This window comes from Capricornis sumatraensis, chromosome 7 (assembly GCF_032405125.1).
Source record: "Capricornis sumatraensis isolate serow.1 chromosome 7, serow.2, whole genome shotgun sequence".
Lineage (NCBI taxonomy): Eukaryota > Metazoa > Chordata > Mammalia > Artiodactyla > Bovidae > Capricornis > Capricornis sumatraensis.
Genome location: NC_091075.1, coordinates 58,022,634 through 58,037,006, shown reverse-complemented (window position 1 = coordinate 58,037,006; position 14,373 = coordinate 58,022,634). Strand labels below are relative to the sequence as shown.

At 40.4% G+C, this 14,373-nt stretch overlaps 1 protein-coding gene across 1 annotated transcript in view; it reads left to right on the top strand.

Moving 5' to 3' along the window:
• ARAP2 (ArfGAP with RhoGAP domain, ankyrin repeat and PH domain 2) overlaps positions 1 to 14,373 on the top strand; it is a 180,478-nt gene that overhangs the window by 75,297 nt on the left and 90,808 nt on the right. The window contains exons 15-18 of the mRNA XM_068974940.1: positions 6,826 to 6,970; positions 11,752 to 11,854; positions 13,021 to 13,219; positions 13,398 to 13,461. Of these exons, the coding sequence (XP_068831041.1) occupies positions 6,826 to 6,970; positions 11,752 to 11,854; positions 13,021 to 13,219; positions 13,398 to 13,461 (511 nt within the window). The remainder of the gene's footprint in view (positions 1 to 6,825; positions 6,971 to 11,751; positions 11,855 to 13,020; positions 13,220 to 13,397; positions 13,462 to 14,373) is intronic.

Below are 14,373 nucleotides of genomic sequence, written 5' to 3'. Positions count from 1 at the left end.
ACATACGCGTGATGATAAGAGGATAAGGACAAGGAGGAAGGGTAGCAGAGATACACAGGTATCCATATACACAACTGCTTGTGATTTCCAGTTAGCCTTTGAATTTAGGACTGATGCTAAAGCTGAAACTCCAATACTTTGGCCACCTTATGCGAAGAGCTGACTCATTGGAAAAGACCCTGATGCTGGGAGGGACTGGGGGCAGGAGGAGAAGGGGACGACAGAGGATGAGATGGCTGGATGACATCACCGACTCGATGGACATGAGTTTGAATGAACTCCGGGAGTTAGTGATGGTGCTGCGATTCATGGGGTCGCAAAGAGTCAGACACGACTGAGCAACTGAACTGACTGATTGGTGGTAAGCTAACAATCAGGTTAACCATACTCTAGTAACTCTAGTTATATGGTTAACTGTGGGGTCACACAGCGTCTGACACGACGGAAGCGACTTAGCAGCAGCAGCAGCAGAGTTAACCATAACTCTAGTAATATTCATAGGAATATTTCAGTAGGTCACCTCTGGAGTTCTTTATCTGTGCATGAGTAAACTGCACTAATGTTTTTCTGCCCTGATCTAAATGTCCAGTTTGAATAGAAGGAAAGAACAACCCTTCCAGCTAATCCAACCACCATAATAAACACGACTTCTTGTCTTATAAATACCTTGTGTCCTAAGAGTTGTCCATTCAGTGGCCCCAGTCTTGCTTCTGGTAGACATCTTCTGGTAACTGATAAACTTGTTCTGTAGCAGAGAGGATGTCCTGTCTGAATTAGCCCAAGCAGAACAATGCCATCCAATGTAGTTTTGTTAAAGCTTTCTGATTGCTTCCCAGATGAATAGAAGTGTCAGATTTTCCTATCACAGCTTTGTTGTAATCCTCAGAGGTAATATCTATGCCTGCTTTGTCTGACCTCTGGCCTATTTTCATTTTAAAAAAATGAGGTTCCTCAAGGATTATGGTGATGATGCTACAAGGTTAAATCTCCTCAAGCCCATATTTCTAACTTAAAATGAGTTTGTACTCACCTTTTTCGAGAGGTCTGTCATTTGTTTCCCATTAGAATTAGCGTAATTAGGGCCTACATTTACATTTACTTTGTGGATCATGCATATGACACTTGTCTAAGACCTTCCAGTGTCTCCCACTTGTCTACTGAGAAAGGTGTAAACTCCGAAATACCTATCATGTAAGACTCCTGGGGCCTGGCCTCTGCCGTGAGCCTGCAGTCTTATTCCCCAAGTCCTAATTTCATATGTAATCTCTTTCTTTGGCCAAATAGGTTTTTGACAGTTTCCCCTTCCCATGACTTTCTTCACACAGTTCTTAGAATTATGGAATGATTGGTAGCTCAGTGTGCATTTTTTGCTACTTTAGAAACACACCTTTTCCATATAAATAACTATTTCAAAAGCCGTAATTTGTGTGAAGTTTTTCCTTACCACTTCAGTCTGAGGGTAGCTTCCATTTCAGAATGGGTCTGATCTCTGAAGGGCCCACCTCAGATGAGGATGAGAGAGGCAGAATTCTCAGTTAAAGGACAGGCAATTAACCTCCTTATTGGAAGACCAGCTGATATTTTCAGGGTTGTTGAGTCTCTTTCTGTATTTAATGTTGGTAATTATTCCTTTCTGAAATGCTCACCCCTTTTCAGTTTATACACTGTCTCTTCTCATTTGTTTCACTGGCTTGGTGAACCCTTCTGTATCTATTGTTCCCTAAGATTTTATCCTTGGTTACTGTGCATTTTCAACTACGGCCTGTACTCTAAAGACTTTCTGGTTATTGAGGCTGTTCCTTGCCATGAAGATTCACATCCACAGGGTGATCTGCCTAATAGGTATTCCTACTTGAATTTCTAGGAGATATCTTTCATTTAGTGCATATCCAAGGAAATTCAGATTACATGCACTAAAACAGTTTCTACTTTATTTTCTTTTAGGTAAAAATAGGCATTTCTGCCTACCTTGTAATCAAAGCTAAAAATGATTCAGTTCAGTTCAGTTCAGTTGCTCAGTCGTGTCCGACTCTTTGTGACCCCATGAATCGTAGCACACCAGGCCTCCCTGTCCATCACCATCTCCCAGAGTTCACTCAGACACACGTCCATCGAGTCCGTGATGCCATCCAGCCATCTCATCCTCGGTCGTCCCCTTCTCCTCCTGCCCTCAATCTCTCCCAGCATCAGAGTCTTTTCCAATGAGTCAAATCTCTGCATGAGGTGGCCAAAGTACTGGAGTTTCAGCTTTAGCATCATTCCTTCCAAAGAAATCCCAGGGTTGATCTCCTTCAGAATGGACTGGTTGGATCTCCTTGCAGTCCAAGGGACCCTCAAGAGTCTTCTCCAACACCACAGTTCAAATGCATCATTCTTTGGCGCTCAGCCCTCTTCACAGTCCAACTCTTACATCCATACATGACCACAGGAAAAACCATAGCCTTGACTAGGCGGACCTTAGTCAGCAAAGTAATGTCTCTGCTTTTGAATATACTATCTAGGTTGGTCATAACTTTTCTCCCAAGGAGTAAGCGTCTTTGAATTTCATGGCTGCAGTCACCATCTGCAGTGATTTTGGAGCCCCCCAAAATAAAGTGTTTCCCCATCTATTTCCCATGAAGTCACGGGACCAGATGTCATGATCTTCATTTTCTGAATGTTGAGCTTTAACCCAACTTTTTCATGCTCCTCTTTCACTTTCATCAAGAGGCTTTTTAGCTCCTCTTCACTTTCTGCCATAAGGGTGGTGTCATCTGCATATCTGAGGTTATTGATATTTCTCCCGGCAGTCTTGATTCTAGCTTGTGTTTCTTCCAGTCCAGCGTTGCTCATGATGTACTCTGCATATAAGTTAAATAAGCAGGGTGACAATATACAGCCTTGACATACTCCTTTTTCCTATTTGGAACCAGTCTGTTTTTCCATGTCCAGTTCTAACTGTTGCTTCCTGACCTGCATACAGATTTCTCAAGAGGCAGGTTAGGTGGTCTGGTATTCCCATCTCTTTCAGAATTTTCCACAGTTTATTGTGATCCACATAGTCAAAGGCTTTGGCATAGTCAATAACGCAGAAATAGATGTTTTTCTGGATCTCTCTTGCTTTTTCCATGATCCAGCGGATGTTGGCAATTTGATCTCTGGTTCCTCTGCCTTTTCTAAAACCAGCTTGAACATCAGGGAGTTCACGGTTCTCGTATTGCTGAAGTCTGACTTGGAGAATTTTGAGCATTACTTTACTAGCATGTGAGATGAGTGCAATTGTGCGGTAGTTTGAGGATTCTTTGGCATTGCATTTCTTTGGCATTGGAATGAAAACTGATCTTTTCCAGTCCTGGGGCCACTGCTGAGTTTTCCAAATTTGCTGGCATATTGAGTGCAGCACTTTCACAGCATCATCTTAAGATTTGAAACAGCTCAAATGGAGTTCCATCACCTCCATTAGCTTTGTTTGTAGTGATGCTTTCTAAGGCCCATTTGACTTCACATTCCAAGATGTCTGGCTCTAGATTAGTGATCACATCATCATGATTATCTGGGTCGTGAAAATCTTTTTTGTACAGTTCTTCCATGTATTCTTGCCACCTCTTCTTAATATCTTCTGCTTCTGTTAGGTCCAGACCATTTCTGTCCTTCATCGAGCCCATCTTTGCATGAAATGTTCCCTTGGTATCTCTAATGTTTTTGAAGAGATCTCTAGTCTTTCCCATTCTGTTCTTTTCCTCTATTTCTTTGCATTGATCACTGAAGAAGGCTGTCTTATCTCTCCTTGCTATTCTTTGGAACACTGCATTCAGATGCTTTTATCTGTCCTTTCCTCCTTTGCTTTTCGCCTCTCTTCTTTTCATAGCTATTGGTAAGGCCTCCCCAGACAGCCATTTTGCTTTTCTGCATTTCTTTTCAATGGGGATGGTCTTGATCCCTGTCTCCTGTACAATGTCACGAACCTCCGTCCATAGTTCATCAGGCACTCTATCTATCAGATCTAGACCCTTAAATCTATTTTTCACTTCCACTGTATAATCATGAGGGATTTGATTTAGGTCATACCTGAATGGTCTAGCGGTTTTCCCTGCTGCTGCTGCTGCTGCTAAGTCGCTTCAGTCGTGTCCGTCTCTGTGCGACCCCATAGACGGCAGCCCACCAGGCTCCTCAGTCCCTGGGATTCTCCAGGCAAGAAAACTAGAGTGGGTTGCCATTTCCTTCTCCAATGCATGAAGGTGAAAAGAGAAAGTGAAGTCGTTCATTCATGTCTGACTCTTAGCGACCCCATGGACTGCAGCCTACCAGGCTCCTCCGCCCATGGGATTTTCCAGGCATGAGTACTGGAGTGGGGTGCCATTGCCTTCTCTGGTGGTTTTCCCTCCTTTCTTCAATTTAAGTCTGAATTTGGCAATAAGGAGTTCATGATCTGAGCCACAGTCAGCTCCTGGTCTTGTTTTTGTTGACTGTATAGGGCTTCTCCATCTTTGGATGCAAAGAATGTAATCAATCTGATTTTGTTGTTGACCGTCTGGTGATGTCCATGTGTAGAGTCTTCTCTTGTGTTGTTGGAAGAGGGTGTTTGCTATGACCAGTGCATTTTCTTGGCAAAACTCTATTAGTCTTTGCCCTGCTTCATTCTGCATTCCAAGGCCAAATTTGCCTGTTACCCCAGGTATTTCTTGACTTCCTACTTTAGCATTCCAGTCCCCTATAATGAAAAGGACATCTTTTTTGGGTGTTAGTTCTAAAAGATCTTGTAGGTCTTCATAAAACCGTTCAACTTCAGTTTCTTCAGCGTTACTGGTTGGGGCATAGACTTGGATAACTGTGATATTGAATGGTTTGCCTTGGAGACGAACAGAGATCCATTCTTTCTGGAGTTATTTCTCCACTGATCCCCAGTAGCATTTTGGGCACCTAATGACCTGGGGAGTTCCTCTTTTGGTGTCCTATCATTTTGCCTTTTCCTACTGTTCATGGGGTTCTCAAGGCAAGAGTACTGAAGTGGCTTGCCATTCCCTTCTCCAGTGGACCACATTCTGTCAGGCCTCTCCTCTATGACCTGCCCATCTTGGGTTGCCCTGCAGGCATGGCTTGGTTTCATTGAGTTAGACAAGGCTGCGGTCCTAGTGTGATTAGTTTGACTAGTTTTCCGTGAGTATGATTTCAGTGTGCCTGCCCTCTGATGCCCTTTTGCAACACTTACCATCTTACTTGGGTTTCCCTTACCTTGGCATGGGGTATCTCTCCACGGCTGCTCCAGCAAAGCACAGCCGCTGTTCCTTACCTTGGACGAGGGGTATCTCCTTACCGCCGCCGTTCCTGACCTTCAAGGTGGGATAGCTCCTCTAGGCCCTCCTGTGCCTGAGCAGCCACCACTCCTTGGGTTGCTCCTCCCGGCTGCTGGTCCTTGCCTTGGGTGTGGGTGACTCCTCCCAGCTGTGGCCCCTGGCCTCAGGCTCTGGTGGCTCCTCAAGGTCACCGCCCTTGGCCTTGAGCAGGAGGTGGCTTCTCTTGGCCTCTCCTGATCTTGGACGCGGGGTGTCTCCTCCCGGCCGCCACTGGCCTGGGACGCGGGGTAGCTCCTCCTGGCCGCCGCCCTCACCTCGGACACGGGGTGTCTCCTCCCGGCCACCACTGACCTCGGACGCGGGGTAGCTCCTCTCGGCCGTCACCCCTGACTAAGCTCTCTTACTCCCTATGTCCTATCAATAAATGTTTTATCCCTTTAGAATACACAAGTGCATGTATGCATTTCTCTCTCCACTCCTCCCTGTCTCTTTGGTCCCCATCCTTTCCTATCATCCCTTCTCCCCCTTACCCACCCATTATCCTTACTATCACTGTAGTACTACCTGCCTTGGATGGTCTTCATCTTTCACTTTTGACAGTGTCCCAACAGGTCCTCTGCCTTCAGCCTCACCTTCTCACATCTATGTTTCACAGAAAGCAAGTGTTGTAAAATTTAAATCTGTAATTTCCTTCCCATGAAACCATTTCAGTGGCTTATCATCAACTCTAAAAGTAAAGTTTAGCAAACTTTTCTGAAAAGGGCCAGATAGTAAATGTTTCAAGCTCTGCAGGTTAGATGGTCTCTGCCCTTGTTGCAAGAAAGCAGCCTCAGGCAATCGACAAATGAATGGGTGTGGCCCTTTCGCAGTAAAACCTTTTGTTTACAAAACTGGTGTTGATCTGGATTTGGCCTACAGGCCATAGTGTGCTGAACTCTTAAAAGATGAATTTCAAATCCTCTAAACAGGGCATTAGGGCTCCCCTGGTGGCTCAATTGGTAAAGAATCTGCCTGCAATGCTGGAGAACCGGGTTCAATCCCTGTGAAGGGAAGATCCCCTGGAGAAGGGAATGGCTACTCAGCCCAGTGTTCTTGCCTGGGGAATCCCTTGAACAGAGGTGCCTGGCAGGCTGTAGTCCATGGGGTCGCAGAGTCCGACACAGCTGAGCTACGACACTGCTACTAAACAGGACGTTAAGAACATTTGTCTTTTGCACACCTATCTAACGTCAGCCACAGATACTTTTTACCCTACATTTTCCCTTCCTCATAGTCTGTATAGACATCAGCCTTTACCATTTCAGCGTTGTTTTGCAGTGGTCTCTGTATCGATTTGCCTGTTTCTCTGGTCATCGCTGGCTACTAGGTTGTAAATTTTTTGAGAGCATTAAGTATAACAGTTTTATATCCCATGCAGCAGTATCATGCTCTTTATACAAAATAGGAAACTAATACATCCATTTATTTGAATCCAGTTATTTAAGACCATATATTTAAAATTTTGATTTATGGTATAGCTCAATTTATTATTTGTTTTGTTTTAAATTCCTAGAGACAAATAAAAAGTGGTGTGTTCTAGAAGGAGGCTTCTTGAGTTACTATGAAAATGATAAGTCTACCACGCCTAATGGCACCATTAATATCAATGAAGTCATCTGCCTGGCTGTGCACAAAGAAGACTTCTGTTTAAATACTGGGTAGGTCTATCATTAAGTAAGAGTAAGAGCTGAAAGTATTTTCTGATATGTATCATACCAGGTAATAAGTGTTTTATCATCATTTCAATTCTTCAGTTGCTTCTTACAGAAGAGTTTGGTGGTTTCTTGAGGCCTACTCATTTTTCAGTTTCTAAAAGTTCCTTAGGGAATTCACTAAAAAGTGGGAAAATTAAAATATTTCATTAGGTAATATGAAAGGCTGACATCTTCACATCAAATTTTAAGTAAGTTTACATTATTCCATTCTTGCACATGTAGTCCCATAATTTTTATGATTCACTCACCATTTAATACAGTGATTTAATGATAAAATTTAGGCTTTCATTAAATGTATCATGGTTAAAATAGATGACAAAAAAGTGCAGTGATAATGTTCACAATAAAATAAATTTTGCATATTGAATAGCATATTGAAATACTAAATTTCTTAAATCTATTTTGACATTTTTATGGTCTCAAAAAAGTTTTCAAGAATAGACATTATTTTACATTATTTACCATAGTTGACTCACAAATAGGTTAGTAGGATTCTGTGAGGACTTTTGGAAATTGACCCTCTAAGGTCTTTGGTATGAAAGTTTCTTATCACATTTTGTAATTAATTTTTGAAAAATATAAATATTAAAATGTGCAAAGATCAATTATAAAACTGATAAAGGAGCATAGTATTTTAGGGAAGAGATTTGTAAAGCTATGTTATTTATATAAAATTATATGAAATACTGAAACATTTTACTATTATCACATAATGACCAGTACATGACTATTGTTTTCTAGTAAATCTAACTTTTTGTGAAAAAAAAAAAAAACAGTTATTTGTTGATTTATTCATTTTAATCTTAATAGTGCTTTTATTCAAATGAGTAAACAGTTTAATGTGGCTTACCATAAAAAAAAAGACCCTGATGCTGGGAAAGACTGAAGGTGGGAGGAGAAGGGGATAACAGAGGATGAGATCATTAGATGGCATCACCGACTCAATGAACATGAGTTTGAGTAAACTCTAGGAGTTGGTGATGGACATGGAGGCCTGGCGTGCTGCAATCCATTGGGTCGCAAAGAGTTGGACATGACTGAGCAACTGACCTGAACCGAACTGATGATGGAAGGTTAAGTGTACTCTATGTATTAAATTGCTTAAACAATTCAAATAATTACTATTAGTTTATGTCAGCATATAATCATATTCAAAAATAAAATATTCTTGATAGAATGCTACTGATACAAGTAGATGTGCAATGAAAGCATTTATAATGGGATGTGTTTAAAAAATAATTACTACAGCCAGATTCTTAATCACCTTCAATAGCATATTATAGAATTTGAAATCGATAATGTAGCAACTGAGGAGTCATACACATTGAATTTTCAGAAGAGAGCTGATGGCTGGAGTATTAAAGAAGAGATAGGAGGAATATAAATATAATTACTGAGAGTATAACTAGAGGAGCAAATAATTAAAAAGAAAAACAGTGAGTTAAGAGACCTTTAAGATTGAACTGGTAGTATTCAGTGTGTGACTGAATGAAATGCTGATGTCAAAGGGAAGGATAAATTAAGATTCCAAGGTTTTGTTCTTGTTGATGAGGCAGATGGTGATGCCTATAAACTGGAATGTGAAGGAGATACCAGTAGGTGTGGGGTAAGAAAGAAAAAGAAGAATGATCAGTTTAATATAGGGTATTTTGAGTTTTTGTTTTTAGGTAATGGCAGCAATCCAAGGCTATGCCCCGACCAGTAACGCTGAAGAAGCTGAAGTTGAATGGTTCTATGAAGACCTACAAGACCTTTTAGAACTAACACAAAAAAAGGATGTCCTTTTCATTATAGGGGACTGGAAGGTAAAAGTAGGAAGTCAAGAAAACACCTAGAGTAACAGGCAAATTTGGCCTTGGAGTACAGAATGAAGCAGGGCAAAGGTTAATAGAGTTTTGCCAAGAGAACGTACTGGTCATAGTCGAACACCCTCTTCCCAACAACACAAGAGAAGACTACACATGGACAACACCAGATGGTCAACACTGAAATCAGATTGATTATATTCTTTGCCGCTAAAGATCGAGAAGCTCTGTACAGTCAGCAAAAACAAGACCGGGAGCCAACTGTGGCTCAGATCGTGAACTCATATTGCCAAATTCAGACTTAACTGAAGAAATTCGGGAAAACCACTAGACCATTCAGGTATGACATAAATCAAATCCCTTATGATTTTACAGTGGAAGTGATAAATAGATTTAAGGGCCTATATCTGATAGATAGAGTGCCTGATGAACTATGGACAGAGGTTTGTGACACTGTACAGGAGACAGGGATCAAGACATCCCCATGGAAAAGAAATGCAAAAAAGCAAAATGGCTGTCTGAGGAGGCCTTACAAATAGCTGTGAAAAGAAAAGAAGCGAAAAGCAAAGGAGAAAAGGAAAGATATAAGCATCTGAATGCAGAGTTCCAAAGAATAGCAAGGAGAGATAAGAAAGCCTTCTTCAGCAATCAATGCAAAGAAATAGAGGAAAACAATAGAATGGGAAAGACTAGAGATCTCTTCAAGAAAATTAGAGATACCAAGGCAACATTTCATGCAAAGATGGGCTTGATAAAGAACAGAAATGGTATGGACTTAACAGAAGCAGAAGATATTAGGAGGTGGCAAGAATACGCAGAAGAACTGTACAAAAAAGATCTTTATGACCCAGATAATCATGATGGTGTGATCACTCATCTAGAGCCAGACATCCTGGAATGTGAAGTCAAGTGGGCCTTAGAAAGCATCACTGTGAACAAAGCTAGTGGAAGTGATGGAATTCCAGTTGAGCTATTTCAAATCCTGAAAGACGATTCTGTGAAAGTGCTGCACTCAATATGCCAGCAAATTTGGAAAACTAAGCAGTGGCCACAGGACTGGAACAGGTCAGTTTTCATTCCAATCCCAAAGAAAGACAATGCCAAAGAATGCTCAAACTACTGTACAGTTGCACTCATCTCACATGCTAGTAAAGTAATGCTCAAAATTCTCCAAGCCAGGCTTCAGCAATACGTGAACCATGAACTTCCAGATGTTCATGCTGGTTTTAGAAAAGGCAGAGGAACCAGAGATCAAATTGCCAACATCTACTGGATCATGGAAAAAGCAAGAGAGATCCAGAAAAACATCTATTTCTGCTTTATTGACTATGCCAAAGCCTTTGACTGTGTGGATCATGATATACTGGAAAATTCTTCAAGAGATGGGAATACCAGACCACCTGACTTGCCTCTTGAGAAACCTGTATGCAGGTCAGGAAGCAATAGTTAGAACTGGACATGGAACAACAGACTGATTCCAAATAGGAAAAGGAGTATGTCAAGGCTGTATATTGTCACCCTGCTTATTTAACCTTTATACAGAGTACATCATGAGAAAGGCTGGACTGGAGGAAGTACAAGCTGGAATCAAGATTGCTGGGAGAAATATAGATAACCTCAGATATGCAGATGATACCACCCTTATGGCAGAAAGTGAAGAAGAACTAAAGAGCCTCTTTAAAGAGGAGAGTGAAAAAGTTGGCTTAAAGCTCAACATTCAGAAAACTAAGATCACGGCATCCGGTCCCATCACTTCATGGCAAATGGATGGGGAAACAGTGGCTGACTTTATTTTTTTTGGCTCCAAAATCACTGCAGATGGTGACTGCAGCCATGAAATTAAAAGACGCTTACTCCTGGATGGAAAGTTATGACCAACCTAGACAGCATATTAAAAAGCAGAGACATTACTTTGCCCACAAAGGTCCATCTAGTCAAGGCTATGGTTTTTCCAATAGTCATGTATGGATGTAAGAGTGGATTATAAAGAAAGCTGAGCACCAAAGAATTGATGCTTTTGAACTGTGGTGTTGGAGAAGACTCTTGAGAGTCTCTTGGACTGCGAGGAGATCCAACAAGTTCATCCTAAAGGAGATCAGTCCTGGGTGTTCTTTGGAAGGATTGATGTTGAACCTGAAACTCTAATACATTGGCTACCTGATGCGAAGAGCTGACTCATTTGAAAAGACCCTGATGCTGGGAAAGATTGAGGGCAGGAGGAGAAGGGGACAACAGAGGATGAGATGGTTAGATGGCATCACTGACTGAATGGACATGAGTTTGGTTAAACTCCGGGAGTTGGTGATGGACAGGGAGGCCTGGCGTGCTGCGGTTCATGGGGTCACCAAGAGTCGGACATGACTGAGCGACTGAACTGGTCTGAACATATATACTTAGCGTGTTTCAAGAAATACTTGGAGCTATGGACGAGCAATGAAGGAAAAATTCAAGATGTGGGATATTAGTCTCTTTTTATCTATACTAAGGAGATGACATTTGGCATAGGATGAGATGATGGAAGGAAAATTTGTGAAGATGAGAAGAGAACTATTTAGAGAACTGTTTGGACAATGTTTGCTTTGAACAGGGGGTCAGAATAAATTATGAAGGAGTGATCTCAGAGGAATGAGGAGACAGAAGAGAGCCCCCTGCCACATCAGGGCATCAGCAAAGTCATGCAATACATAGAGTGGTTAGTCAGGAGAATATTCTTTTTGTCTGAACCAGTGTGTTCCATTTATTTCATTTGAATAAAGTACAAACCAGCCACAGAAAAATATGATAGGTAGATGGTAGATAGATCTCACACTATTATTCAGGTTCAAAAGAAATTTAATTAAAGACTTGATCTTTGGGTAATTTTTTTCTCATAAAAGTCACACATAACCAGCAGTACCTTGTTATTCTTATGTCCTATAGGCCCATCTTTACTTTTGAGATTTATTTACCCTCAGAACGTGCATTTTTATTTGGAGCTGAAACATCTCAAGTGCAAAGAAAATGGACAGAAGGAATAGCCAAGGTATTTATTTTTTTGTTAATTTTTATTGGAGTATAGTTGCTTTGGGCTTCTCAGGTTGTGCTAGTGGTAAAGAACCCACCTGCCAGTGCAGAAAACATGAGAGACATGGGTTTGATCCCTAGGTTGGGAAGATCCCCTGGAGGAGGGCATAGAACCTACGCCAGTATTCTTGCCTGGAGAATCCCATAGACAGAGGAGCCTGGCAGGCTACCGTTCGTGTGGTCACAAAGAGTCAGACATGAATAAAGTGACTTAGCACATATGTACACACTTAGCTGCTTTATAATGTTGTGTTAGTTTTTACTATACAGCAAATTGAATCAGCCATATATATATCCCCTCCCTTTTGGACTTACATTCAGGTCACAACAGTGCATTAAGTAGAGCTCCCTGCGCCACACAGTATGTTCTCATTAGTTATTTTATATATAGTATCAGTAGTATGTATTTGTCAATCTCCATCTTCTGATTCCTCCCACCACCGCTTTCCCCTTTGGTATTCATTTATTTGTTCTCTCCATCTCACCAAGGTATTTAAATATTGTTTTATTACCTAAATCCAGAGAATATTCTTTACCTTTGGAGGTTCATGAAAATTTTTTACAAGGTTCCAGAAAGCATGTCCATACTTAATTAGGTTTTCATAGGTTGTAGTCAAACGAAGTTGAGTTACCTTTCTGGAGCCTGAAGCAGAGAAGAAATTAATGTAGCATTTTGGAGTCATTCATAAAATTAAGGCCATACCTTGATGGTGGAGATCTTTTCAATATTGTAAAGTCATTTCTGTGTATGTCTTTTTATAGGTAGATTTCTTATTCATAGTGTACACAAATGGGAAAAGAACATAAAAGATACAAATGAAGACAGACATTGAAGGTTGACATTTTAAAAGATTCCACAAGTTTACAAAGAGAATGTCTTCCTGTTTCAATTCTGTATATATCAAGAAAAATGGTTTAAGATGCTGCCATTTAAAATTGCATTATATTTATAGCTTTTCAGTTTTAAGACTGATGGCAAGTTTAAATAATTGTTTTGAAATCTGGATTACTCCTAAATCTTTAATACAGAAAAACAAGTTTTTCCCCTTTCCCTGATATCTTTAGCTATATAAGGGATTTCCTGTTTTCACTGTCTTTATTACTTTTTTGTATTTGTTTTAACAGCATTTTGTTCCCTTTGTTGCTGAAAACTTAACAGAAGCTGACTATGATTTGATTGGTCAACTCTACTACAAAGACTGCCAAGCCCTGGATCAGTGGAGAAAAGGCTGGTTTGCAATGGACAAATCTAATTTGCGTTTTTGCCTTCAAATGCAAGAAGGTCAGGAGGATAGAATGCACTTAAGAAGACTACAAGAACTAAGTAAGTTTTTTTTTTTGTCCCCCTCCCCTTATATCTGCACAGAGTTCTTTGCTGCACATGGAAATAGTAAATTTCACATAAAATTATGATGACTCGCTTCTTAACAGTGAGTAAGTAGTTGATAAAGGTATTTAGTGTAATGCTTTTAAATAATATGTTCATACTTCTTTCCCTCCAGCAATTAGCACAGTGGTTCAAAATGGGGAAAAATTGGATGTTTTGCTCTTGGTAGAAAAAGGGAGGTAAGTGCATTTTTGCTTTTTGTTCTTTATCTCAACGAATCTATGGAGTTGGGTATTCTGTTTATCCTCTTGGAGGAGAACTCATTATTTTATAAACTGTTGGAAATTTTCTGAATCTTGTGTGTATGTATGTATATATTCTCTTTAGTAGAAAGAGTAGACCAGTGAAGCTTGCCTATTTTTATACTATGAGAAACTCAGTGGGATCGTTATTGTAGTTTTCTACAGACCTAGATTCCTTTGCTTCGTTTGGAAGCACTTTGACATTTGTAAATGTATTATCAGTGTAGATATATGATAGGTATAAATAATACCCTGAATCATGTATAGTTAAAACCTGATTTCTTGAATTTATTCAGTTTTTCAATAAATATTAAGCATCTACTTTATAGTACTGTTATAGGTACTGGGGATATTAGTGGTGAATAAAACAGATACGGTCTTTGCCTTCATGAAGCATCTACATTTGTGGGGGAAACAATATACAATATAAGCAGACAAAAATTTTGCATAGTATTATGTCCCTTAATTTTAAGTGCTTGAAGGAAAATAAGGTAAAGAGAGTGTACCTGGTAGAGTGGTATTCTGTTTTCAATAGGGTGCTAAGAGAGGATGTCTCTGATCAGAGATCTGTATAGAGTGGAGGAAAAAAAAAACACAAAACAAAACATGCAGCAGTCTGAATAGAAGGTACAAGGCATGAGGGCAAGGATATTTTGAAGAGTGAGTTGTGTTTGGCATGTTCAAGGTCTGCAAGAAAGCTCCTGTGGCTAGGGAAATTTCAATGAGTGAGAGAGGGAAGAAATGATTAGAGATATCCCTGGGCGAGACTATAGAGCCTTACAGGCCATGGTATGTAAAGACTTGAATTTTATTCTAAGCATGGTGAGAAGCCCCTTCATTTGAGAGCCA